Raw genomic sequence first — 25,785 nt, forward strand, 5'->3', positions numbered from 1 at the left:
AGATTCCTGAATTATTCTGATCCGGATCCGCACAAAGATCTTATGGGTTCAAACCTGACCAATACTGCATCCTTCCTACAAGTTTTGTGCTAATCCATCCAGTAGGTTTTGGCAATCTTACTAACAAACAAACAAACAAACAAGATATACTTGCCTTAAGGTTAGATCTCGGCTCCTGTAACAAGTTATTTGTTTTTGTTTGTTTTTTTCTTTGCTGTCATGTGCATAAGCCTGTGCAACCTATTTGATGTCTTAGCTTTATTTTGTCTGAGCAGGGATTATTGTTATTACCTAGCATTTGACTGATATAAAAAAAATGTAAGCATATGTTATAGTGCTCACATCATAATAATAATATATTTCCACCAGGCTTGAATTACAGAATTATTCATAAAAAATGCAAGACAAAGCTCAATGTATCAAAAGAAGTCTTGTTCCATAATGTGATTTCCACATTAATGGCATTTTACGACATTAACAGAACATACGGGTTGATTCAGATTTTTATCTTTTAGTAAGCCCGTGTGCGTTTCCTCTCTGCCCTCCAGACATCATAGTGCTGATAGCCTCAGTGGCGGTGGTGTCGGCAGGCAGTCAGGGCAACATCTTCGCCACCTCGGTCCTGCGTAGCCTGCGTTTCCTGCAGATCCTGCGCATGGTGCGAATGGACCGCAGAGGTGGTACCTGGAAGCTGCTCGGATCTGTGGTCTACGCACACAGCAAGGTAGATGGCCGCATGCACGCACACACACACACACACACACACACACATACACATACATACATACATACATACATACATACATACATACATACAGTTGACTTGTTGACTACAGGGCAAGATGCAGGAGCTTCCTTGGTTTGGTGGTATTGTTTGCCAGCTGATCCGGTCTCACACCCAATCCCATACATACAGTAGATATAGTCCAGTTTGCTTGGATGCAGACAGATAGTATGATAAATTAAATGAATATCAACAATGACTTTTAACTGCCTGCAACTGTGAGTTAGAGATACCTGCATAATGAGGACACACACACACACACACACACACACACACACACACACACACACACACACACACACACACACACATACACACACACACACAGAGTCCTTCCACCCACTCACATTTTTCAAATACACCCTCCACCCTTCCTCCACAGGGGGAAAGAGGGGAAAAGTACAATAGTAAAGAGAAAACACAAAGGTGGTAATATGTAGTCATGTGGTAAAAATACCATTATTATCTACCTGCAACACATGACACACTTGGATCCAGGCAGCTGGCACACTCAGTGAGGAAATAAATGTTTTTTAATAATTAGTTTTGGTAATCAATCAATCAAATTTTATAGCCCATATTCACAAATCACAGTTTGTCGCATAGGCCTAACAAGGTGTGACATCCTCTTTCCTTATCCCTCAACAAGAGGAAGGAAAACTACCAAAGAACATAGAAAGCTCAGAGAGGGCCACATGTGAGGGATCCCTCTCCCAGGGCGGACAGAAGTGTAATAGATGCCACACATAACCAAACCTGATCCTGGCCCAGAGCGTCACACAGTGTCCTGATTCAAACCTGATACTTGATCTGGTCACCAGAAATCACTTAATACTTTCGTCCCCATATAAGTTATTAGTGTGTTTAACTTCTCACAACATCATATTACTACCAGTGGTCAAAAGTAACTAAGTATATTTACTCTGTACTTTAAGTTTGAGTACATGAGTATTTCCATTCCATGCTGTATACGTTATACTGATTTTATATTACTCCTCCACACTTCAGAGGAGAAATAATATCTTATTTACTTCTCTACATTTAATTAGGAAAAATATTTCAAGCATATATATGAAACTTTGTTGGATATATAATTGTTCGAAGCTCCACCAAATATTGATTTCCACTCTAAATTCTCACATGGCTTCATTAAAAAAAAACAAATTCAATTCGGCCCAGTGTCCCAAAAAAAGAATCTTGAGTAGGAGAACTTTGGGGTGTTTATTATTTTTTTTTACCTCCCTCATTACTCATCGTATGTCTCCTCCGATTTTATGACCTTAGGTTGTAAACTGACCCCTGAACTATATAAAACAACCTTAAACTAGCTCCACCAACTACAATAGCTTAGGATGTTTCATGCATAAGTTATATTTGTAATGATCCCACTGACTTGTGCCTCTTCTTATTAAAAGGTAAACAGTAGACTATAGGTAAATCATCATTTTGATCTGCTTTATGATCAGAGTTTATTATCTGCCTCCTGGAGGTGGTATTAATTCAGTGAAGCGAGACATGAAGTGTCCTCCTGGTAACCTTCATGATAACGGCCCCTGCTCTTGTGCACTTTTGTATTTGGGTTTCTATAAATCGCTCCCACCCAACGGATTTAAAATAAACAGTCTAAACTTTCACTTGTATGACCTGGTCACCCTTTCATAGAAAGTTCTGTCCTCAGAGATCATAGGAAAGCCAATTCATGTTGATCTGCTGTGAAGCTTCATATATATAAGTGGTTGTGTATTAACTAAAGTCTCCTTTTCCCATGAGTACACCCTGAATGTCAGTTTTGAACTCTGTCTGCAGGAACTGGTCACCGCCTGGTACATCGGCTTCCTGGTTCTCATCTTCTCATCGTTCCTCGTCTACCTTGTGGAGAACAAGTTCAACAAGGAGTTTGCCACCTACGCTGACGCCTTGTGGTGGGGCACGGTGAGTGTGGGGGATGATGCTCTGCCTGTCAGGATCCAGTAAACACTAATAGAGTTACACCTCTTTGCATCAGAGGTTGATTTGCACCTTCTGCAAGAAAAAAATGTCTCCCGGATTGGAGGGTGAAAATCGGTGTCTTTGCTATTTTTTATTTTATTTTTCTGGCAGGCCCACAATGACACGTTTCAGCAGTGACAATTCAGTTTGTCATTGCCTCTGAGCATTGACAACACCATTAGCCCTAAATGGCTAAATTAACTATCATTCACATAGTGGGTCCAAAAACACATAATGGTGCCAAATGGCTGCAGCCGCCTTTGTCATGCATATCAGCAATCAGAGCCGGAATAACAGATAATTCAGGGTGATCAGACACACTGGATACAGACACACACAGACAGAGGACTTAGCAGCAGTTTCACATGCAGTGCTCATTCCAGTTACAACCTGGTTTATCTGCCTGGTACATTGCATTAAATGTTGCTTTTCAGGCTTCTGATGAACACATGTGAGCCAGTGCCAGGCCGCATCACTATGAATCATTATCACTATTAACTCTGTTTCTTCTTTTATCAAAGTATCATTCCCTGGCTTCGTGCTCCAAAAACACATCTTTGTCCTTTCTTCAGTCAGTCAAAGCTATAATATTGTCAAAATGGGCGCCCATCATGTCTTGACGGATCACCCTCATAAACTTAACTCAACAACAACAACCCACATACTGTGTTTAAAATTCTTACTTTTTACCCAACATAGAATAAACATTTTAGCCACAGGCTTTCATCAGTGTGAGCAGAACCAAGGCCAAACAGTGTTGCTCCTACAAGACCTCCACCCGGGCCTAATCACTCTGATGTGATTGCACTGCTCGAAGGCGTCATTTCAAAGCATGCATATATTTGGCAAAATCAAGCAGCATGCGAAAGGAAAAACATGTAAACATCACAGAGTTTTTCACAGCAGAATACATTTTCTTTTTAACTATTTGAAAATAGTTAGAAAAATTTAAAATATTCACCAAAAAAAACAACAGAACAAGTTCAACTCAGATTGTGTTTTGACTCGAGTGTGCCACAGGTGAATCTGAATGAACCCTCTATGGTACTGATGTAGTCAAGTCGATAGGTTCAGTATCGAGTGGCATTTCTTTCCTTTCCATAAACCTCTAGGTAATTCAGTATGACATTAATAATTGTTTGTGTTGACAGATCACCCTGACAACCATTGGCTATGGGGACAAGACACCAAAGACGTGGACAGGACGGATGCTGTCCGCAGGGTTTGCCCTCTTGGGCATCTCCTTCTTTGCCCTGCCAGCAGTAAGTCCCAACTCTTTAAATGATTCCTCTTACTGTGGGGCTCCGAGAGCTGAAGAATTCATACGTCCTCTTCTTAGAGTCTCTATTTGACTCCAGGCTAGTGAGGTGAATATAATTTAGCAAAGTAAAATTTAAATGATTGGTTTAAATTTATAATATAATAGTTAATAAATATTTTTTTAATGAGAGTTTTTCCATTTCATCTTTTTCACAGAATAATAGCTAAACTTAATTATGTTATTCCTCTGGTGTGATAACATGTCATAAATCCTATAGTATTCCAGCATAAGCCAGGGGAAAGAGAACTGGCCAATGTAAACACGGATATGCACAATGCAGGTTTCGATATAGAAAACTGACTTTGCAGTGTTTATGAGGAAGTACATGTATTCTAGCCTCAAGGATGCACACAGGGCATTTTTTGAGAAACAGTGAATATTAACATAACTGTGTTTGCTTACAAGACAACTCCACAGGGCATCTGTAATTTCTGCTTGAATCAGAAGTAGAATCATATAAATTTAGTTAATAAGGGGGAACTTATAATAAGAAGAAAGAATTTTTTCATCCTATATTCCTTGCTGAGAGTGAGATGAGAGGATTATTCCTGCTCTCATGTCTGTAACTGCTATTGAGCCGGAGCCAGGAGGTGATTGGTTCGCCTTAGCGTTGAGTTGAGCTAATCGACTGGAAGCAGGAGGAAACGACTTGCCTGGTTGTCTCCCAAAAAATAAACTTAGCAGCTCTTCTTAAGACCAGTAATTAACCATCTCATTTGTTTGATCCATACACAAGCAGAGAAGTAGAAACAACAATTCTTAACTGTTTCCTCCTGCCTCCAGTCTCCATGCTGGCAATGCTAATTGCCACTCAACTCCTGCACAGGGATGAAGGCATGTTCACAGCAGGAGAACAGGGACTGAAGCTCCACATGCTCCGCATTGGTTGGCACAGTATGTATTACTCCAGAGCTCCCAGTGGTGATTTACAAAACATCACCACTTTAGCTATCCACACACTAATTGCTCAAATTGCCTGAAGAAGTGCAGTTTAAAATTTGATGTGATTTGGACATGTGATATGCTCAGTAATTATAAAGACTGGATAAACATTCAACCAGCGCTCTGTAATAGTCAGTTAAACATGTCTTCTTCTATGTCTTCAGATAAATTACAGCAGTTAAGTAAATCGTTTAAACTTGAACCACACATTTGAACACAAATGAAGTAAATTCAGTTTTGAAAAACATTGACTATAAATGTTTTTGTATTGCAGATAAACCAGGTGTGTTGAACACAAAGTTTTGTAACTTGACTCTGCACCATAGACATGTTTAAAAAATAAAACTGTGCACAATGATGGAAGAGGCAAGTGTCAAAGCTGATTCTCCCCCATAATGTAAATATGCCCTGAGAGTTGCTCAGATCTCCTCTAACCTTCAACAAGACAGTGAACAGGCATATTTGCAAATATGTCAAAGTCCTCCTTCAAGAAGACTTAACATTGTTGTTTTATATGCACGTCAGACTTGTTTATGTCTTTTCTCAGCAACTCAGTGATGCTTGAGTCTCTTTGGTGTACAAATGCATTCAGTATTTGTTCCTTATTAATATCCTACCAGGGTATTCTGGGCTCAGGCTTTGCCCTGAAGGTCCAAGAGCAGCACAGACAGAAGCACTTTGAGAAAAGAAGAAACCCAGCGGCCTACCTCATCCAGGTAAAGCACACAGCACAGCCCCCTCTCTCCTTTTTCTCTCACACACAAAATGATAACATCATCACTAATGTATAAAGACAATATGGATTGTTGCCATTGCTCAACACAATTCACCACAGAACTGAAATAACTCATAAATGTGTTTAAAACAGCCATTATCATTCACCAGTTTCTCTTTTTCCTCCATGGATTCCCTGAAAACCTGACACGACCCAATAAAAAGCACATCGTGATTCTTGCTCCTTCATTTTTTCTGCATTACACATTTCCTTCTTTTCCAGTCTGATCTTCACACTCGCTGTGTCCCCCTGGATGTTCGTGGTGCTGACCTCACCCTGTGCCCCTTATATATTTCTCCATGTGCTCCCTTTTCCTCCCCTCGCTCTCTTACCTCTTACTTTTCTCCTATGTGCTTCGCAGCTGTCCTTCCTCTGTGGCTTCTCCTTTCTCCCCTCTCTCCTGACCTCCACCTCTTCTCCTGTCCACCACCACCTCCTCCTCTTCATCCTGTCCGTCCCCATGTTGTACTTATTCCACTGACAGCACCAGGCCCTACCTGGATGCCACATGGCGGCACTATGAGAGCCTCCTGCCTTCCGACGGGCATGTATTCATGCCTGACCTCCGCTCAACCACAGACGTGTGACGCACCAGTTTTTTTGTTTTAACTAATAAGCTTTTTTTCCTGTCTTTTCTGTTCTCCTCTTTTTCTCCTTCCTCTTCCTCCTCCTCTTCTCTCTTCCTCCCTCTTTGCCTTTGTGTTTTGTTTTCTGTATTATTTTATCTTTCCATTTCTCTTTTTCTTTCTTTGTACTTTTTTCTTCTTCCGTGTTTTGTGTATCCTTCATGCAGTGTGTTTGGCGTAGTTATTCGGCTGATGAGAACTCGGTCTCCATTGCCACCTGGAAGCCTCACTTGAAGGCGTTGCATACCTGCAGCCCGACAAAGTAGGTACAACTATGGCAGCTGGTCTCTCAGCCACTCTAGTCATCCTTTTCCTATACTTCAATTATGTGTATTTTAAGTGACTATATACCTTCTTTTTTTTTTATTATTCAGCCTTTTACTTTTTTCCTGCTCTGTGTTATTGTTTTATATATCCGCTGTCTGTTTTCTCTTTATATTACAAATGCATTTATTTTGATAATTCCTTTTTACTAAGAGAAAATGGTTCACATCACACCAGTAATTTCCAGGCTCTGTTAACTTCAGCTTGCTTGGATTCAAAATTAAAATAAACTTTAAATTCTGTCTATTATATGAATGAACATTTTATCCCTCCACACCACTCAAACTGGCACAGGCTATGTTTGGCTGTAGTGTTTGACTAAAGTCAGTTTGAGTGCTCAGTGCAGGGATTTTCAGTGCCGCCCGTTCGAGAGGCAGCAATTTTAGCACCGGCCCTCAGCGGGATATCTGTGTCTGGCAGTATTGGCTTCCATGAGCTAGTCAAGCTTTTTGAATCTGTCTATATAATACATCATATATAATATATATCAGTATATAATTCCGTTTGTCACAGGCTTTGGCAGCTGGCAGATCTGTACATGAAGATACAGTATGGATCACTGTAGTTTCCCATAAACAGACAAACGAGGATGCACACAAAGGGGGGGTAGAAAAGTCATGATAGCTAATGGACAGTTTCAACATTTAAGCTGTTTTCAGACATAGCAGGAGATTGTCCGTATCACAGGCATTCACAGCAGGAAAATGTCTGGGACATTCAGTGGAGGGGTGGTGCTGCATGCAGGAGGCAGGACACAAAATAAATTCTACTGCGGAAATCTATGTAATATTTTTGTTTCCACGTCGGAGATATCTGTATCTTTTTGTTTTTACAGTTTTGTGTCCAACCTGTGTTAGAAACATCATCTCCACACCCTGACTCACTGTGAATTTTCTGGACATTTTCTTGTTGTACATGTGCTCATTCAGACTTTTTTCAGTCTCCTCCTAAACCTTTCAGGCTAAGGTCAGGAGTTCAGTGCATGTCTGAAAGCAGCTGTAGTGTGGTCTGGAACAAAGGAAAAAATGTTTTATAAGTTTATGTTCACAACGATTTATTTATAAAAGACCCAAAAGGAGTGAAGACGAAGTCTTACACACTTAAAGGTTCATCTTTAAGGCTTCTAACGTATATTTACATTCTCTGCAGATCATCCGCATGTTATCAGGGAGATATTGCTGCATTTGTAATGGACTTAATTCGGCCGACATTGTCCAACTGCCAGCTTTCAGTTCAGCCCGAACAAATGCACCAGGATTTGTTCTAACCACAACAAACATGTTAGGTGTGAAATAGAGCAACCTGCTAGAAACTAGTCAAATTCAATTTTAGAAATCAGTTTGTATGTGGAGCTCTCAATCCCCCCATTTCCACAACCACTGTGATAAACATTCTGTCACCTCTACCTCACGAATGTGACACCTGGAATTCCAGTGAGAAATCACAGCCAGCAAAAGTAATATCACAAACCAGAGACGACACAGAAGGTGCTCTAGCAGGTACTGAGATATGTCCTGTGTGTGTGTTCCCTACCATCAATAAACACAGAAAGGTCCCTGAGCGTAGATGAAACTCCTGCTGAACGCCTGCGGCTCACGTTTAGAGCACAGAACCTCCCTCATTCTGGATATTATACCACTAACATCATCATGATGCTGTGTTCCATCTAAAATGTTAGATGTGAACTAATTATGGTCTCTCAGCTGTCAAGGACATCTCCTTCTTGGGAGCTTGAACATTTTCCACCCACCTACTTTTCCAGTTCTTGCCGTTTAAGGCACAAGAGCAGTTCTTTTCTCCCATATAATCAGTCATTGAGGATTGTTTTCTACCCCCTTTGTGTGGGCATGACACTGCTCAGGAACTTGTGTGGAGCCTGGAAATATTAGGACCATCTGCAAGCTGTCTAGTTTACTATCAAAGTCATAATAAACTACATTTACGAAATGCACACACACTAATTACAAACATACAAACATACTCCTTAATGTGATGAAATGCAAATCTTTGGTACCTTCTCTTTTTGCGAATGACCTGCATGTTTGTAGTGAGCCTGCTCGTTGTTCAGGTCTTTTCCCCCTGGAATGATTTTTTATTGATTAGTGTGTTTCTGTCCTGAAATCCTCTGCATGTGTAGAAACAGTGGCTGCCGACAGAGCCCTGAATATAAACATAAAGTCTTATAGGACCACGCCAGTCTGTTTTCAGGTTTTAGCTCTTGAACATTTGGTTCCAATATTCTGAATAAACAACTTAAGCTAGTTTATAGATATCACCAACACATTGGATATAGGAAACAAAACAAAAAATATGATTTCAAATTTCTCAAACACTGATAATGGTTTTCAATATGGTTAAAGGTCAATATGATTTGTGGGCTGAAACATTCAAAGCACTGGTATGGTCCAATAGGCACAAAATATGCTGAAAACATGTTTGCTAATATTTTTTTTTTTGCTTCTAATCATCTGCAGGAAGGAGCAGGGAGAGTCGACCACAAGGTTTGTTACTCTCAACATTCCCTTTCTTCCATTATGTTGTTGCCCCATAATTTATATGTAGGTCTGGAGACCTGAATACCTTTTTGGTACTGACTGAAATGCATCTTTAAAAAAGGGTTATATCTTTTTTTGGGGGGGGGGGGGGGGATTTAATTTAACCAAATTTCTCTTGAGAGGATTGGCTTCTTAAGTTAAAGGAAAGAATGGATTGTATTTCTAGATTAGCTCCAGCTCCCCTGTGACCCTTAAGGATAGGCAGTATCGATGGATGTATTGGTGGATGGATTATTTCTGGCCTCCACAAACTCTTATTGTTCCATGCCCAATGCTCCACATATGTTTATAGCCTGTCTCTAACTGTGTCTGCTGCTTGGTGCTGGGAAGCTACAGAGGTGAACAGTGGAGTTTTTCTGTGGGCTTGAGGTTGATGAGAGAACAAACAGCCCATAAAACCACAACATCAGCTGAAAGATGCTATGGGGAGCTGCAATCAGCTCATCATTTAATAATAAGATAATATTAATTGAAACACATTGATTCATGCAGCTTCAGAGTGAGATATCAGCAACACATTATATTGGATGTCATATCTGTAATAGTTTCCAAACCTTTTGAATGATTCCCAGCTCTGTTAGGAGAGAAATATGAACCATTATAAACCTCTAGACTCCTGTTACTCCTGTTAGATAAAATAAGATAAGATTACATAATCCTTTATTAGTCCCACAAGGGGCAATGTGCTGTGTTGCAGCAGCAGAGAGGGCAGTCAAAATAGACAATAAGCATACAATATAAACGCAAGGGGAATATTAATATAATATACACAGTGTGAACAGAATATAAACAATGTGAGCAAAATTGATAGAGTGTAATGGATTGCACATGAGCCATTGAATCGCACAGACAGATTGAGTTTATAGTACAGTTTATGGTCTTTATGCATCTGCAAGCACAGAGGATTCGCCAGGGTCAGAGAGACGTAGATGTCGACGGGGGTGTGCACATCTCTGTGCAGACGTTGGTGTACCCACCAATTTTTTCGTGCCAGAAACTACAACGGCACCAGCTGTGCACCAAGCGGACCTGAAGCAGATTGACAGTAGTATAATAAGAACAACTACACATCTGTGGTGTCTGTAACAGTACGTGTATACGTGCCCACTGGGGAGTATAATTGAAGCTTCACAGTTAATGTTTGTGGGTGATGAATACACCCCACTTACAGCATCTGACACACACTTAGTTATTCTTTTAGCTGATGCATTTTTAGAGTCATTAGGGGAGGACAGCATGAGGCCAGTGAGGGCTGAGTGATGTCAAGTGTTGTGTTTGCAGTTATGAAACGCTGAGTAAATGTTGTTCTCCGAACCACCACAGCCAGCCTTTGAAGGCAGTTGAAGCTTTTCTCTTGCGAGCCTCTTGTCATATATGGACGATACTGTTAAAATTGTAGGGGAAGCCAACGAATTAGAAAAGTCAATTAAAAAATGAGAGTTGGCCTCGCTTGCACACACGTAAGAACAGAAATCATCCCACGCAGTCTTGAGCATGTCTCAAGAAGAATGTCTTAAAAATGAGGCAGGAGAGCTCTAGAAACCCACCCCCCCGCTCGGTTTACGAGAGGAGATGAAACACGCTGTACAGTCAGACTGGAGCCACCTTACTTTATTTATCAGCTAGATTTATTTATTAATTTTCAAAGAAATACATCAAAGAAGTGCTGAGATCAAATACAGCGAGAACAAAAAAAAAAAAAAAAAAGGTCTACATCTTCGTACCCTCAGTGAACCCAGTATCTATCGAAAGGTTACTGGCCTCACGCTGGTGACTCAGGCACTTGTTGCCATGGCCCAGCTAAATCACTTAGTTAAATGAGGGATATCGACGTGAAGAGTGTGAGTCACCAAATTGCAGCCTTCTTCAAATGCTGCCGTGGATGTTCATTCTCTCCGACTGAGCTCAATTGCCTCCCTTCTGCTGCTTCTAAATGTCAGTGGTCCACAAGTGCCACCAGAAACTCTGATGGATTACTTCACACTCTACGTCCTAATTACGAAAGGTTTTACAAAGGATCATTGCATTAAGATGTCAGGCCTCTCGCTGACTGTCAGTCACATCGACTCAAATGCAGAAAGAAATAAGTAGCAAGAAGCACAAGAAGGCTTATGTAAAGAAAAAAAAGGGGAACGGGTATTAAAGTGAAAAGAAGTGCAATATTTCATCCTCAAACATTCAGAGGAAAACATTTTCTCTCCTCCAGTTCTGCATCATGTAACACGTCACCATATGTCTATCTCCCCTTGGTTTTTTTAGTCAAATTCATAGTAATAAACAGAAGCTACTGAGGAGGTGTACCACTCGGAAACATAGGTACACAGTGTTTCTGCTCCCGTGCTACATGACGTTGTTCTTTGGCAATGCTGACTAATTCTTGGTGCATGGGTATCTGTAGGAGGCTGTGCAGCCTTAGAGAGGGCAGAGCCAGTTAATCTCGCAGTGACTCTTCAGTCGCCTTTACAGTGAAACACTATCTGCCTCTGTCTGATCTTTGCCTGAGCAATGCGCTGCCGCTGCCTGTCGTGACTTTGGTTTTAACTACATTTCTGTCAAGTCTCATTTTCTGTGAAATAACATTTAAAAATGTTCATAATGAAAATGACTTTATGTCATTGACTATTATTCGATTTTCTTATTCATGTAGCACCTGATGTGTAAACTCTGTGCTAGTATTCCTTACACTAGTTATGACATGTGGCTGTCACTCCAACACACTGTGCCTGTTGAGCCACGGTCACTTTTTTGTTTTTATTGGCAACAGATATAATGAAAAGACCAAGTCATGACTCAGTAAGTGAGTCACACTGGGTGACAGGGTTCTTCATCACCATGGATATGTCCACTGTATTTTATTTTCACACCATCTTGCTGCTGTAAACACTCACTAGTGCAGCAAACATGTACTAATCTGCAGCTGAATGATGTTTAGTTTACAAATACACTTTACCTTTGTGTTTGCTAAACCTGAGTTAGGAAATTTCTGAGCTTTTTTATAAAAATATATACTGTACTTGTGAGATCTTCAGTAGGAACCAGTGGCTTAGTGACCCATACAAGTGAGGTGTTATGTCCCATCAAGGGGCCAGAACATAACAAGAAATATGATCCCATTTTCCCTCAAGTCCCAAGCAGCCACTGGAACACTGATTTCTTAAAATAATAAATAATGGCTATTTATTTTAAGCTTAAAAATAGTGATTACTTTGACTTCAGGGGGGACAAAGGCCAACATAACAAACAAAGCCAAACTAACTGGAAAGTAGCTGCTAATATAACAGAAAGAAACTGCTTACCTCACTAACTAGATTAAACAGGAGAAAACTAAAATGGCAGTCCACCCCGACTATTTAACAAGGTTGCAAACTCCAGGTTTAACAATGGTTTTGGTGTGTGGCTGGTTGGTGGTTGATGAGATATGGGGCCGAGCCTGGTGTCATCTGCCCCCACTTGCATACAAGCACACAAGCATACACACACACACACCTAACCCAGGGACAAGAAAATGCACTAAAGAAAGTGACTGCAGTCATAACAGGCGGGAGATAGAAAGTATTGAGATAAACCCATTTTTAGCTTTGGTCTTTCCATTAGCTTTGTTGACATATTGCCAGCCATATCCTTTGGAAACTACACCAGTTCAATCCATTGGCTGTGTGTAAAGATGGACGACACATCTCCACCTCCTCCCACTGTGCAAAAGTGAAACTAGAATATCCCGGACACAGCTACTGTCATTTTGTGATGTCATTTGGAGCCAGGGTCTGTGCAGTAGTGACTGTGGAGTGGAGCTGCAGAATCAAAGCACACGGGCTTGACCAATCATGTGTCCGTCTCAGCTGTCAATCTTGACATTTCACCCCATTTTTATAGCATCAAATAACTGATTAATACCAACTTATCAGAAAAATTAAGACTGACACATATGTCAGTGTGGTTAGCATGTACTTTGACTTTTTCATTCCACCCACAAGACAGGGTTTATGACCTATACTGCAGCAAACCACCAGGGGGCGATCAATATGTTTTGGCTTAGTTGTCATATCGTCCATCTTTACAGTCATTGGTTTAATTCAACATGAAATACCATTTAAGTTTAGGTGGTATGTAGCCATGATGCCTGTTGCCTGTGCACTTCCTCTGCATGCAGTACTTGAAGCTGCCAAAACGAATAATCGGCGGCCTCCTGATGACCGTCCTGTTCCTTCACTTTCCACAAGTAGTCTCCATTTATTCTCTTCCATAACCCATGAACTCATTTGCAATAAATCTCATGCCTTTAAGTGATGAATTGCCGTTGTGAATGGTAAGTAACGTATCAGGGTGTCACAAAAAATGAATATCCATTTGATGCAACGTGGCATTGAATGTCCTGACGTACTGTAGCTGATGCAGACACACATTTACAGGCACAACTCAAACACACAGCCGAAGCATCATATCTAACATGAGCTTGCATTTTGTATGAAGAGCCTGCTGCAATGCATGCTGGTCTTTCTCCATCTTGTGCTGCAGCCTGCCACCCTTGTTTTGGTTGGTAAAGTTCTGGATGATCCCATTTATCACATAATTGGTGCAAAGGAGCAAACAGTATTTTACCATTCAAGCTGTCGCCCTGAAACTTGCATCATTAACATTATCTTTATCTGTCTGTTCATTTCACCTCCTCATAACACCATTCCCATCTTTTACCACTCATTCTAACTCCGCTCTGAACCACTGGTCATCCAAACTTTGCAGCCAAAAGTTGAGCTTCAAGGAGCGGGTACGGATGGCGAGCCCTCGAGGTCAGAGCATCAAGCAGAGGCAGACGTCTTCAGTGAACGACCGGCGGTCACCAGTGGCTGAAGCCGGTACAGAGGGCACCAGCCCCGCCAAGGTACAGAAGAGTTGGAGCTTCAATGACCGCACACGCTTCAGACCCTCACTCCGCCTTAAGAGCCAGTCTCGCTCCACCACTGACGGTAAGTGACTCTGTCCTGCCTTTCATAGTTCAGACACTGTCTGACTTCATTCAGATTCATTTGGAGCATTAATTTGAGCTAAAACTTGTAATAACTCAAAGTAGAATTGTTAATCTCTCCATATACAATATTCAGTACAGTACTCTCACTGAATAAGATGAATAATTGTGTTATGATGTAGCTTAAAGGTCCAGGGTGTAGGATTTAGGTTTCAAATTCATGATTATTTTTTCATTAGTGTATAATAATTTAAAACTAAGAATTCATCTCTCTTCCATCTAGTCTGGCTTGTACCACCATGGTTTTACTGTGGCCCAGACCATGTTTGTCACATTTTTATGTTCCTGAAGTCCAGTAAAGTTGCCCTTACAAAGGTAGAGTGAGGTAAGGGGTTTTACGTTCGGTAGCAATACCCAACTTCACCACTAGATATCAGTAAATCTCACACACTGAACCTTTAACTGCAAAAACATCTCTAATGAATTCAAAATTTTTAGGAACTACACATATTCGCTTTCTTTCTGTGAGTTACATTAGAAGATTGATACCGCTCTCATTTCAGTTAATAGCTAGCCTTGCTCTGACTGAAGGTGAAAATAACATCCATCTACATCTCTGGTGCTCAGCACTTATAATGTTATTCTCATCTGTTTCATCCATTTAAAAAGTGTGAAAACCAGCTGGCAGAGAACCTTTTCTATCTCACCCTTTCTTGACAGTAGCTTAATACTTTACTGATTCTTTTTTTACTCAAAACTGTGGAACTCTTCCTTTAGATCTGAACATGTGACAAGTGAATCTTCCAGTTTCCTTACAAGTAATAAATTGAGGCATATTTGCCGTCCATAAATGCACCAGAACTGGCTCTGTCCGTTAATTCATGCAAAGGAGTGAAGTAATGCTAATGGCACTCGCACCTCTTTGCTTTGGCCTTGCTTTGCCGGCCTGGCAAGCCGTCCTGGGTAATGGCCAGTTGGTGTTTGTGGGTGGAGTGATGGATTGATAGAAGTTGGGGGTGGTGAGCTCCAGCAGCCATATGGGGTGTTGGATCCAGCCAGCTGGCGAGGCCTGGCGGTGGAGAGGAATCAATAACCTGAGCTAGCCAAAACCAAACTGGTTGGCTGGTTAGCCGCGCTCCGTCTGATCATTCACTGACATGTTGGCTAAATGAGATGTTAGAGGATGGGAAACATATCCATTTCATTATGGCTCCATTACAAGTGAAATAAAAAAGTTATTATAGTGGAAGACTTTTATATTCTATTTAATGGTGCAAAACATCAATCAGCACAGTTTAACATTCTCCTGTAGTGATACTCTACTCTTTCAAAGTACACACACTGGCTGAATAATCAGCAGCTTTTACTCAATCATGTATCACACACATATTAACACACACAGATCCTACATGCTGTGCACTATTGAGTGATGCTTATATGGGGTCATTTACATTATTATGGTTAAACAGCTCAGCATTGCAGTCCAGCTCTTGTGCTGAAACCCTCTGCTTACCTCCTGTGGGTGTAGTAACTCAAGGAAGCCCATGGACAGAGCTGTATTGTGACAAAGTTGCGTAATAAATCTACAGGCACACCAGAGGCCTGTTCTTTACGACCGCTCTGCTCTTCCAGACAGCGGCTCAAACCCCTGTTTCTCCATCTGATCATCTTTCACTTTCGCTTTTAATCCAGTCCATTCCCGTCATGTTCAACCATGCATACACTGTTGCACCCTGAATAATCACCAGTATCACAGTAAATAAAGCATGATGAAGATCAGTGTACACCTTCTTACTTCACCTAGTTACAGTAATGTGGTTACATTTCTGCTTAGACAGCCTTAATTAATGTTGGTGTCTGCTGGATGTAAATTTGCAACTTTTTAATAAACTATAATTCTCTAACATTTTATATTTATATATTATTTTATTGTTATGCGTATGTGCTCTTTTTAGGTTGTTCTAGCACCCCAAGTGGCCAAAAAATCTAATAATACAGCTTTAATTTATTTTTGAGCATCACATAACATTTCACAGGAAGGTGCTGTTCTATTTTACTTATGATATCAAATATTCACCACATGATTATCTTGACAAAAATTATTCACGATAATGACATCAATCTAATATCTTATTGAATTTGTTTCTTTTTTGGCAAATTAATGTACAATGAAAATATTGCAAAATGCTGCAAAATGCTTAACTTGTAAAGTACCTTGTAACTGTGTTTTAGAAGGTGCTATATAAATAAAGTGTTTTATGATTACAATGATTATACTGTGGAGTGTGAAGCAGATAGTTGCTGCATCAAGACAGAAAGATACAAAAATGATTTAAGCTATGTTATTAACCCAATAAATATTATCCTATCTGTAAACATGATAGCAATATAATTTTTTTTATCTCACGGTTATTGTCAATACCAATATAACCCAGGTAGGACAGATGATAAAAATCACACACTTCGTTAGTGGCGGATGTAAACTGGGGATTTAGAGTAGTAAGACGAATGTGAAAGCATCGTATCTGAGTCCCTGCATCACAATAATCTTCTCTCTCCCAAGCAACAGACTCCAACATGGCCGGGGACGACTGCTTTGACGAGAGGGGCTGTCACTGTGAGATCTCGGTGGAGGACTTGCTGCCCTCAGTCAAGTGTGTCATTAGAGCTGTCAGGTGAGGCAAAGGAAAAGAGGCCTCTCCCATCTCTCCAACTAATACTGTGTTTTTCTACTGCATGTAAACAAACCCTGATCCCAGCCCCCTGCCGTTCAGCAGCTCCCCTGATTGAACATGCTCAGGGGATTAAAGTGACCGGAAGACATTTATTTTTAGATCATCTTTGGTTCATGTGATGTTGAGACAGAGGAAATATGATAAGCAGGAGCATTAGCACTGTAAAGCTATACTGTATGTAAGGTGATCATGTGACAAGGACTAAGTGTGTCTCAGTCATGACGTCCTAAAAGAAACATGGTCACTCAGATGCAGTTTTGTTGAATTCTGTGAGTTTGGGTTGAACCTTCAAGAACGAGGTGTCAACCAGCAAATTTCAACAAGATATTGTTTTTTTAAAAGTATTACAGTGTAATTTAAAATTTAGTTTGGCCTTACTTTTCCATTATGCATATTCATAACATTATCAAAAATGAATTCTGAAATCCTCAATTCACTTCAGTTTTATTTGAAAATGCATTTGACCATGGCAGAGCTGAACAGTTTCCCTGAGATGCGTGTGAGTGCTCGTCCTCATGTGAGTTGTGAGTGAACCCGACCTGTATTCTTAGATTTGTTAACTGAAGCTTAAAGGTCCTCAAATTCTAATTATTTCATTCAGCATGTTAGTTGAGAGTCAAGAGTAAATGATGCTTTTTTTTCTTCCAGAAGTGCCACAGTTTTGTTTATCTTGAAGTGCTCTGTTTTCTCTCCACCGGTTATAAGTGTGAATGTGGCTCAGTTGGAAAAAAAAATGTGATAAACTACTCCTACTTCAATGTAACAGTCAGGATTTTGCCACATTGGATGAGAACATTTTTAAACTTTATCATTGCTTAATGAAGAAATACCTCAGATTTGAAATCATGTTTTCAGGGGCTTTAAAAGTATACCCACATAATATACAGTAATCTTAAAATATGAATGTTTAACTGAATCCTTGTTGGTATAGTTTATCCTTAGATATATATATATTTTTGTAGCTTGTGTTGTTTATTTGTTAATTCATATTTTTGAATTCTATCTTTAGATTTTTTTTAACACTGATTCATTAACATCAATGAATTAATAAAACTTTATTTGTATAGCCCATATTCACAAACTACAGTTTGTCTCATAGAGCTTAACAAGGTGAGGCATCCTCTGTACTTAACCCTCATCAAGAGGGTGCATGAACGCATCTTTCACTGGTTTAACTGCTTGAGGTGGAGCTCATTGTAACTGTTGGCCAGTTTAATCTTTGGCAATGTTTCATATTTAAAAAGCTCATCATACCCTTAGTTTGTAAATGCTTCACCTGCAAAGTAAGTAGTTGGACATGACACATTAGCGTTACACTCCACTACTGCTCCGTCAGCACCTATTGTACCATGGATGGATGGACTGTTGCTTCAGTAAAAAGCAGATCCAAAGAAGTGAAGTCTGAGTCTGCAAAGACCTGACTCTGCTTTTGAGTTTTTGAGAGTAATTGTTCCTGTGCTTAGCAACACAAATATATATTTTTTATCAAATATGGCTAACCCTGTTAACTTTTGATCTGGCATCTCTTTCTCAGTAGTCCCACGGACATATAATTATGTCCGTGGGAGACGGGAGTAACGCTGCTAACCTCAGCTCATGAACGGAAAAAAGAAACCTTATCTTCTCCATCACAACAAGCCAGCTATACTTCAGTTCATGGGGTTAGTGGTGCTGCTAAAGCTTCTGTTCCCAGAGTGTCATTGAATGCATCTGAACTCTGAAAGACTTTAGTTGACCTGTGTAAGTGACAGAAACCAGCCCATAGCTTGACTGGCCATAAAAAAAATATGGCTTCACACAAACATTCAAGAATTGTTTCCCCTGCTCTTCACTTTAAGACTCAGTTTTATCGCTGAGTGTTCTCGCCGGCTCCTTCCTCTCTCCACAGAGACTCAGACGCTCACATTCGGCTCCACTGCCACAGGTGCATAAATTCAGGGAGGTTTTTATTCACTCCAATAAATTTACATGCACACAGTTACAATAAGCAGCCACCAGCTCGATGGATGTTGCTATAAGGTTCAGTGGAGATATGTTCTTGTGTTCTGACTGCTCACATTGGTGTGAAGAAACTGACAGTCGGCATGCAAGGACACATTTTGGGCAACTTTCAAAAACCTGACTATAAAAATAAGGTTTGCTGTGTTTTCATTAGCTGCACTCTGTGAAATATCATCAGTGGAGTTGCTGCAAGTCTGCACTGACTGTATCAGAGCTCCCTCTTGAGGCTGTTTTGTGAATTCCTCTGGTGTTTGCGCAGGATAATGAAGTTCCATGTGGCCAAGAAGAAGTTTAAAGAGACACTGCGTCCTTATGATGTGAAGGACGTGATTGAACAGTACTCTGCCGGTCACTTGGACATGCTGTGTCGCATCAAGAGCCTGCAGACCAGGTAGGAAGGACAGACTGCGTACACACACACACACACACTCCAGTCTCTGGAGTCAAACTAGAGCTGTTTGACCAGACTGTAACTGATGCATCTTGGTGTGTGCGTTTGTGTAAATGTTTGCTTCTATGTCTTATAAATGGATGGGTAAATATCTGTGTTATACTGATGTGCGTCTGTCTGTTATCCTACTGTATGTGTATGTGTATATGTGTGTGTGTGTGTGTGTGTGTGTGTGTGTGTGTGTGTGTGTGTATTGGCATGTGTTTGCTTCCCTCACAGGCTGGACATGATTGTCGGCCCACAGCCACTGAGCAGCAGAGCCAAAACCTTTTCCTCCCCCTCTCTCCCTGTCTATTACAGCCAGGGCAGAAAGAACTCCACTCAGGGGTCAGAATATATGTCCTCCCCTCTCCCCTCCTTCACTTATCACATGAGTTCAGTTCAGTTCACTCCGTCAATTCAAGAGGTTGTTCTTCCTAAAAAAAATATTAGAGCTGAAACGATAAGACAAATTATGAGATGATAAGATCACGTTCCTTTGTTTGAATTGACTAAGCTTGAACTCTCTTTGACTCTTCTGACTTGGGTGTGCAGTCGTCCACTAACCCAACTAAACGCTAACAACATCTCTTCAATATAATGACTCTGGCTGTTGGTTTTGCTTTGATGAATTCTGGGAGAGATTCTGGGATCCACACACGAGTTTGCCACCTGATATAAACACCTATCACGAAGAAACACCTGTAATGCACGCTCCTACTCACAAACTATGCAGCTGTGTATTGATCTGGCATTGCAGCTGTAATAGCGCCCCCTGCTGTCATTTACCGTTCATTGAAAATGCTGCCTGCATTTTAAACTCTGTTATTCAGAGGGTGCTGACACTTAAAGATAGAACAGAGTAAGAGAAAAAATATTCAAAAGTTCAAAATCCACCTAGTTGCTTTTTCAGAGCTACTTTAAACCACATGTCATGGTCTTCATCAGCTGTTGTTTCCAAACTGATGATACCAATACATGGTTGTATATTTTATACATTAGGATGAGTCTGAAAGTGCCAGAAAAAACTTGTAAGTGGACCTGGAGTTACGATTACTGCTGCACTCAGCTGTATATTCACATTTGTCTCAGTCTCAGCATTATGTGCAAATTGGAATTGTAAACTTGGGCTTCAAATGCAGAAGAAAACTTCACATTTCAAAAGAAAGTAAACGCAGCAAATGACTTAAACTGAACCATTTCGTCCAAAATGTTTGCAGGTGTAAACGTTAGCTCTGTGTGGAGCAACGAGGAGATTGTAACCCTCCTCAAGTTAACTTGAGAAACGTTGTTTTCATTCGTTTCTGGTTTCTTGGTCACGTCGTCATCTCATGCTCCCTCTTCTCCAACAGTTTAATAACATCTGACTAGAGAATGAGCGCCACCAGCTGTTTATCTCACCGCACCCAAATCCTCAAATTACAGTTTTTCTCTACTGAGTCAATCTGACGTTCAAAATGCACTATGCAACCAAAACACTTGATCTGCATTTTAAGATCAACACTGACATTTGTGTTACTACAAGAAAACTCAGAACACACTGACCTAGCAAACACTAACTTTACAATATGGATCACTATCGTCTTTGAAGTAGCATTGACTTATTTGTTTACTGTCTCAATTCAGCATAAATTCCATAAAGGTTCCGTTTTACGACAAAAAGAATAACATTTCTTTATTACACTGCTCCCAACAGTACGCCCGCACACTTTAAAGTAGAGTGGGTGAGCAGTTACAGCCATCCAAAAAGGTATAAACACACATTCAAGAAAAACACACTTTCTTAAAACGGGTTTGGTGTCGGATGATCCTGTCAATGCTTTCATGTTTTATTTTTCTCAAAAACTGTGGTGGTGTTTTAATTGCATGACATTGCCTTGTCTTATCCCTGTCCTCATTAACAGACTTTATTAACCAGATTCTACAGAGCCTCACTGGATTGAGCACGAGCAGTGTCTTATGTAAGGAGAGAGAGAGAGAGACAGACAGAATCAGATTTTGAATAAGAGCCTGTAAAACTAAAGGAATAGAAGATTTCATTCAGAGCAGAAAAGGAAAAATCTTCTTATTGTTACCTGTTTGAATCACAAGGAACAGTTTTAGTAACACACCATCCTAATATGGATATCGATCCATCCAGCATAAATTATTTTTCAAATCCAGTGAGGAAGTACGACATCTCATTTGCTTGTAAGAGTTTACTTTACGATAATATATGATTCTGTTGCAGCTTCAATCTTCCTTTCTGTCGGCTGCCTCATGGATTTCTTCTTGGGTCTCTCTTTTTCCTCTTGTCACTGATGTCTTCTTGTTTTTGCATGTGCTTGTGTGTGTTTGTGTGTGTGTGTGTGTGCGTGTGTGTCTGTGTGTGTGTCTTCCAGAGTGGACCAAATCCTTGGGAAGGGCCAGATCCCTCTGGATAAGAAGATTCGAGAGAAGCTGCTATCTGATGGAGACATACTGGAGGACATGAGCATGCTGGGCCGTGTCTGTAAGGTGGAGCGACAGGTCAGTGTGTTGCTTCTTCTTTGATGTTTTATTCTTATAGTGGATTACATTATCAGTCATTATTCCCAAGACCAAGTCCTCTATTTGTATTTTTAAATACGTTTAGATTTAAGTCTTGAATATCTTATGATGCATTATTTGATTCGCAGAAAATGTGGGGAATAGAGTTTGGGGATTTTCACTCGTTTTCTTTAAGTGAGATGAGAGAGTCAATACCACTCGTGTGTCTGTGCATCAACTACAGAGCTGGAGTATTGACGTGGTTCGTTTAGCTTAGCATAAAGACTGGAAGCAGACCTAAACAATTAGCATGGCTCTGGAGAGGAGTGGAGAAGTTGAGAGCTTCAATTAATTCTCGACAGACAATAGTTCATTTGTTTCATCAAAACTTAGTTTGTGCAGCGTATCCAGCTATAGTGCAAGATGCCTACGGTCTCAGTAAAGGTGAAATGTTAATAAATAATATTATGGAACGTAGTCTGTTGAGTACTTTCTTTAGTTGAGGAATTGAGGAACCATATAAAGTTCTATTAAAGCTTGTATTCAACTCCAATGGTGTTCTGCACAGTTGTCTACAGAGCCCCTAAAGTCCCAGCAGGTTTTCATCTTGTGCACCTAATCTATTATCTTGAGAGCACAAGATAACTTGTTTGCACAAGATAATTACCTTGTGGGAATTAGTTAGTTTATGATTCCTGCTGATGACAATTGTCTCCGTACGAGAGCTTTGGCTTTGTGCATCTGAAGTGGTTAGAGACACATATGAATTTTGTAATAATAACTTGTGTGCACAAGTTATTTATCAGGTGCAAACAAATGAATATCTTGTGAACTAATAAAATCACCTGTCGGGTTTTTAGAGGCTCCACAGCTGTCTACAGAAGAGACGTGAACATCTGAAGTGTTTACAATACCTGCAAGTAATACTGTGAAATTGTTCCATGTTATGTTACCAAACCTGGCAACAGTGATGTTAACACTGCAGTTGTTTTTCTTTGTTTTGATAAAGCTAGGCTTTGTTCACTGCTGCTTCCAGTCTGCTAAACTAGACTAAGGCCACTAACGCCTGGGCCACACTAGGTACATGTGCAGCGCGAGATCCGCTGCGTTCACTCAGCAGCTCTGCGTGTCTGCCGCAGAGTTGCTGAGTTTTCTCACAGTGGATTCAGTCAACAGAAAGGATAGTGCTTTTACTTTCAAACGGGTACAGGAAGTGTTGCAAATATTTATGTTTGTGACATATTTGACAGATATAGACGTTCACTGTCTATTTTACTGTGAACCGCACACAGTGGAAATAGGCCAGACTCCAACTCACTAGAAGAGCAGCAAGGCTCACATGCCTGAGACGCTGTCTCACACAGGCAGTGTGGCGTCTCTAACCTGACAACATGGGCAGGGAAATGAAAGACAAGACATTCTGCGACGCACTACTCACGCAGACAGTGTAGCCCGGGCGTAATCACATCTGAACTTAATGCGCTGCTTTGTCAGACAATTACTGTAACTATACTAAGCTGACATTCCCACATTGACCAGTTGCGTGAAGGTGAGCCAGTAAGCTTTATTTTGACTTATCTAAGCCCCATTCTTGTTTGTTATATATTTGTGGCTCTTTTGAGTGGGGCAATTGGAGACTACCTTCTTTCCTCATTGATTGTACTTTCTTTCTTCTGTATCTCTTCACTTCTTGCTGATGTCCTCCCTGTTCCCCTTCACAGGTCCAGTCGATTGAGTCAAAACTCGACTCCCTGCTTGACATTTATCGTCAGGTTTTGCGTAAAGGATCATCTTCGGCCCTCACACTCTCCTCTCTTCCGCTGTTCGAGTTAGAACAGACCTCTGACTACCACTCCCCTGTCTTCAGCAAAGACCTGTCCTACTCCACCCAGGTCAGCAGCAGTGGAGCGCCTCCACCTGGTGGCTGTGTCACACACTCCGCCACCAACTCCCACCTCACCCAAGGAGGACTCCATCTCATCCTGGCGCCACCCAATGAGCTCAACCTCAATCTCTCCTCTTCAACACCTCCCTCTGGCCTTGCATCCTCCTCTTTCAGCCCATCGCCACTTCCTCATCACCATCATCATCACCACCACCACCATCATCATCCTCATCATTCCCATCATCATCATCCCCAGGATCAAGCCACCACGCCTGAAAGTGGCACAGATGAGGCTATAGGGAGCTCTCCACCCATCCTCACCCCAAATAGTATCAGCAGTGGAGGAGTGGGAGATGGAGGGTTTCCTCTTCTGCCAAGGCTTCCACCACCGCTCCCTCCCAGCCAAAGTGGTGGCCTGAGCAACTTGGTGCGAGCGACCTTCACTGAAACAACCCCCAACATGGAGGGCTTTTGTAGAGGTCTAGGGACACAGATGGAGCACAGCAGTGTCAGGGAAAACCTTGGCCTTGGGTTTGGGCTGGGCAGACTGGCGCAGCAGCTCAAGCGCAGCACCAATAGCAATGGCAGGCTTAACACTAAGGAGGAGGGCTCCTGGAGGAGGCATATGAGCCTGGAGCTCGAGCCCCTGGTGCCGCCAGCCCTGGGCTGCTGCTCTGGCCCCTGTCAGATGGACCGAGGACTGGGCAAGTCCATGTCAGTGCAGGACCTGATTCAGGGACCTCCAGTAGCTGTCCAGGATTCCCACCATAGCCACAGCCTGTCTTCGCCAAGCCCTAGTACAAGCAGTGACTCCCCAATTGGCTTCCACAGCTGTAGCCAAGACCCGGGGGGAGGAGGAGGAGGAGGGGGTGGTGGTGGTGTGGGCAGGAGTGGTGGAGCTGGATGGGGTGAGGAGGACCTCTTTATCAGTGACAGGGACATAGAGACACAGGGATTTGACTTCCTGTCACAGGGGACTGCTGAAGCCCACTCCTACTCCTCAGAGCTCCTGCGGACAGAGGGCAGAGCAGGGGCAGGATCCCCGGGCTCTAACCATAGCCTGGCCAGCGGTCACGCGTCCTCACCCTCCGCTGGCAGCACCGAAATGCCGAACATGCCTTGTGTACGGCTAAAATAGATATGAGTAGAAAAGGCACACAAATCTCCCACAGCAGAAACGGTTTTTATCCTTTTGGACCGGAGAGGGAGGGTGGGACTATAAAAAGGGGACCTTTTTTGTGAATTTTCATTTTGATCCATTTGATAAGAATCACAGTATTTTCATAAAGGCTGCATGAGTTACTCTTCGTTTTCAAGTATGATTGAAATCTGAGGTAAAGATGAAGGCTTCTATAGAAGGGACCACAGACCCCCAAAAGTCTGAGACTATTAAATGAAGTCAACTAAACTCTGCCTTGTGTGACAGTAGTTTATGTGACCTTGAGACAAAGCATGAAGGCATGGACACCTAGCACATGGAAAAGTCTTTTAAAAACGACCACACATCTGTCGTAAGCAATTGAAAAAAAAATGGGCCTTAATAATTAATTGCCCAATTACAGAGGGCCAAAGTAAACCTAAACGTTCTGTTCTAGAAGTAGGTGAACCTCACTCAAAATCCCAGTGACGTTTCTACCATCGATGATAACGAAAAATGTCAACGTTAGAACAGAGCCATTTTTAACTGTATGTCATGTGACTTGCCTGATGTGTTGAAAAACAAAGTATTAACGTTAATTATTCTTAAGTAATCTTTTTTAGTGACTTTGAACAAACACCATTTCCCATAAGCTCTGGATACTGAAGGAAAATCCCATAGCTCAATTTTTTGTTTGTTTGTTTTTTTCACAAAGAGATGCAAAGATGTTACAGTTACGGAGGCTAGTGAAACAGAGGAGAGATGTGACGCAATGACTTCAGCTCTGTGTAAGATGTTTCTGTCTCTCC

At 41.3% G+C, this 25,785-nt stretch overlaps 1 protein-coding gene across 5 annotated transcripts in view; it reads left to right on the top strand.

Moving 5' to 3' along the window:
* The window catches only part of kcnq5b (potassium voltage-gated channel, KQT-like subfamily, member 5b), a 111,651-nt gene extending 86,213 nt beyond the window's left edge, over positions 1-25,438 (top strand). The window contains exons 4-15 of one of the 5 annotated variants that reach the window (XM_034581873.1): positions 549-724; positions 2,591-2,716; positions 3,925-4,035; positions 5,657-5,752; positions 6,605-6,699; positions 9,236-9,262; positions 14,057-14,280; positions 16,843-16,954; positions 19,275-19,406; positions 19,686-19,793; positions 21,827-21,953; positions 23,675-25,438. In XM_034581873.1, the coding sequence (XP_034437764.1) occupies positions 549-724; positions 2,591-2,716; positions 3,925-4,035; positions 5,657-5,752; positions 6,605-6,699; positions 9,236-9,262; positions 14,057-14,280; positions 16,843-16,954; positions 19,275-19,406; positions 19,686-19,793; positions 21,827-21,953; positions 23,675-24,976 (2,636 nt within the window). In that variant the 3' untranslated portion in view covers positions 24,977-25,438. The remainder of the gene's footprint in view (positions 1-548; positions 725-2,590; positions 2,717-3,924; positions 4,036-5,656; positions 5,753-6,604; positions 6,700-9,235; positions 9,263-14,056; positions 14,281-16,842; positions 16,955-19,274; positions 19,407-19,685; positions 19,794-21,826; positions 21,954-23,674) is intronic. The other 4 variants (XM_034581874.1, XM_034581875.1, XM_034581879.1 and 1 more) reach the window with 4 other exon arrangements.
* Positions 25,439-25,785: the final 347 nt, after the last annotated feature.

The sequence above is a fragment of the Hippoglossus hippoglossus genome, chromosome 1 (genome assembly GCF_009819705.1).
Source record: "Hippoglossus hippoglossus isolate fHipHip1 chromosome 1, fHipHip1.pri, whole genome shotgun sequence".
NCBI lineage: Eukaryota > Metazoa > Chordata > Actinopteri > Pleuronectiformes > Pleuronectidae > Hippoglossus > Hippoglossus hippoglossus.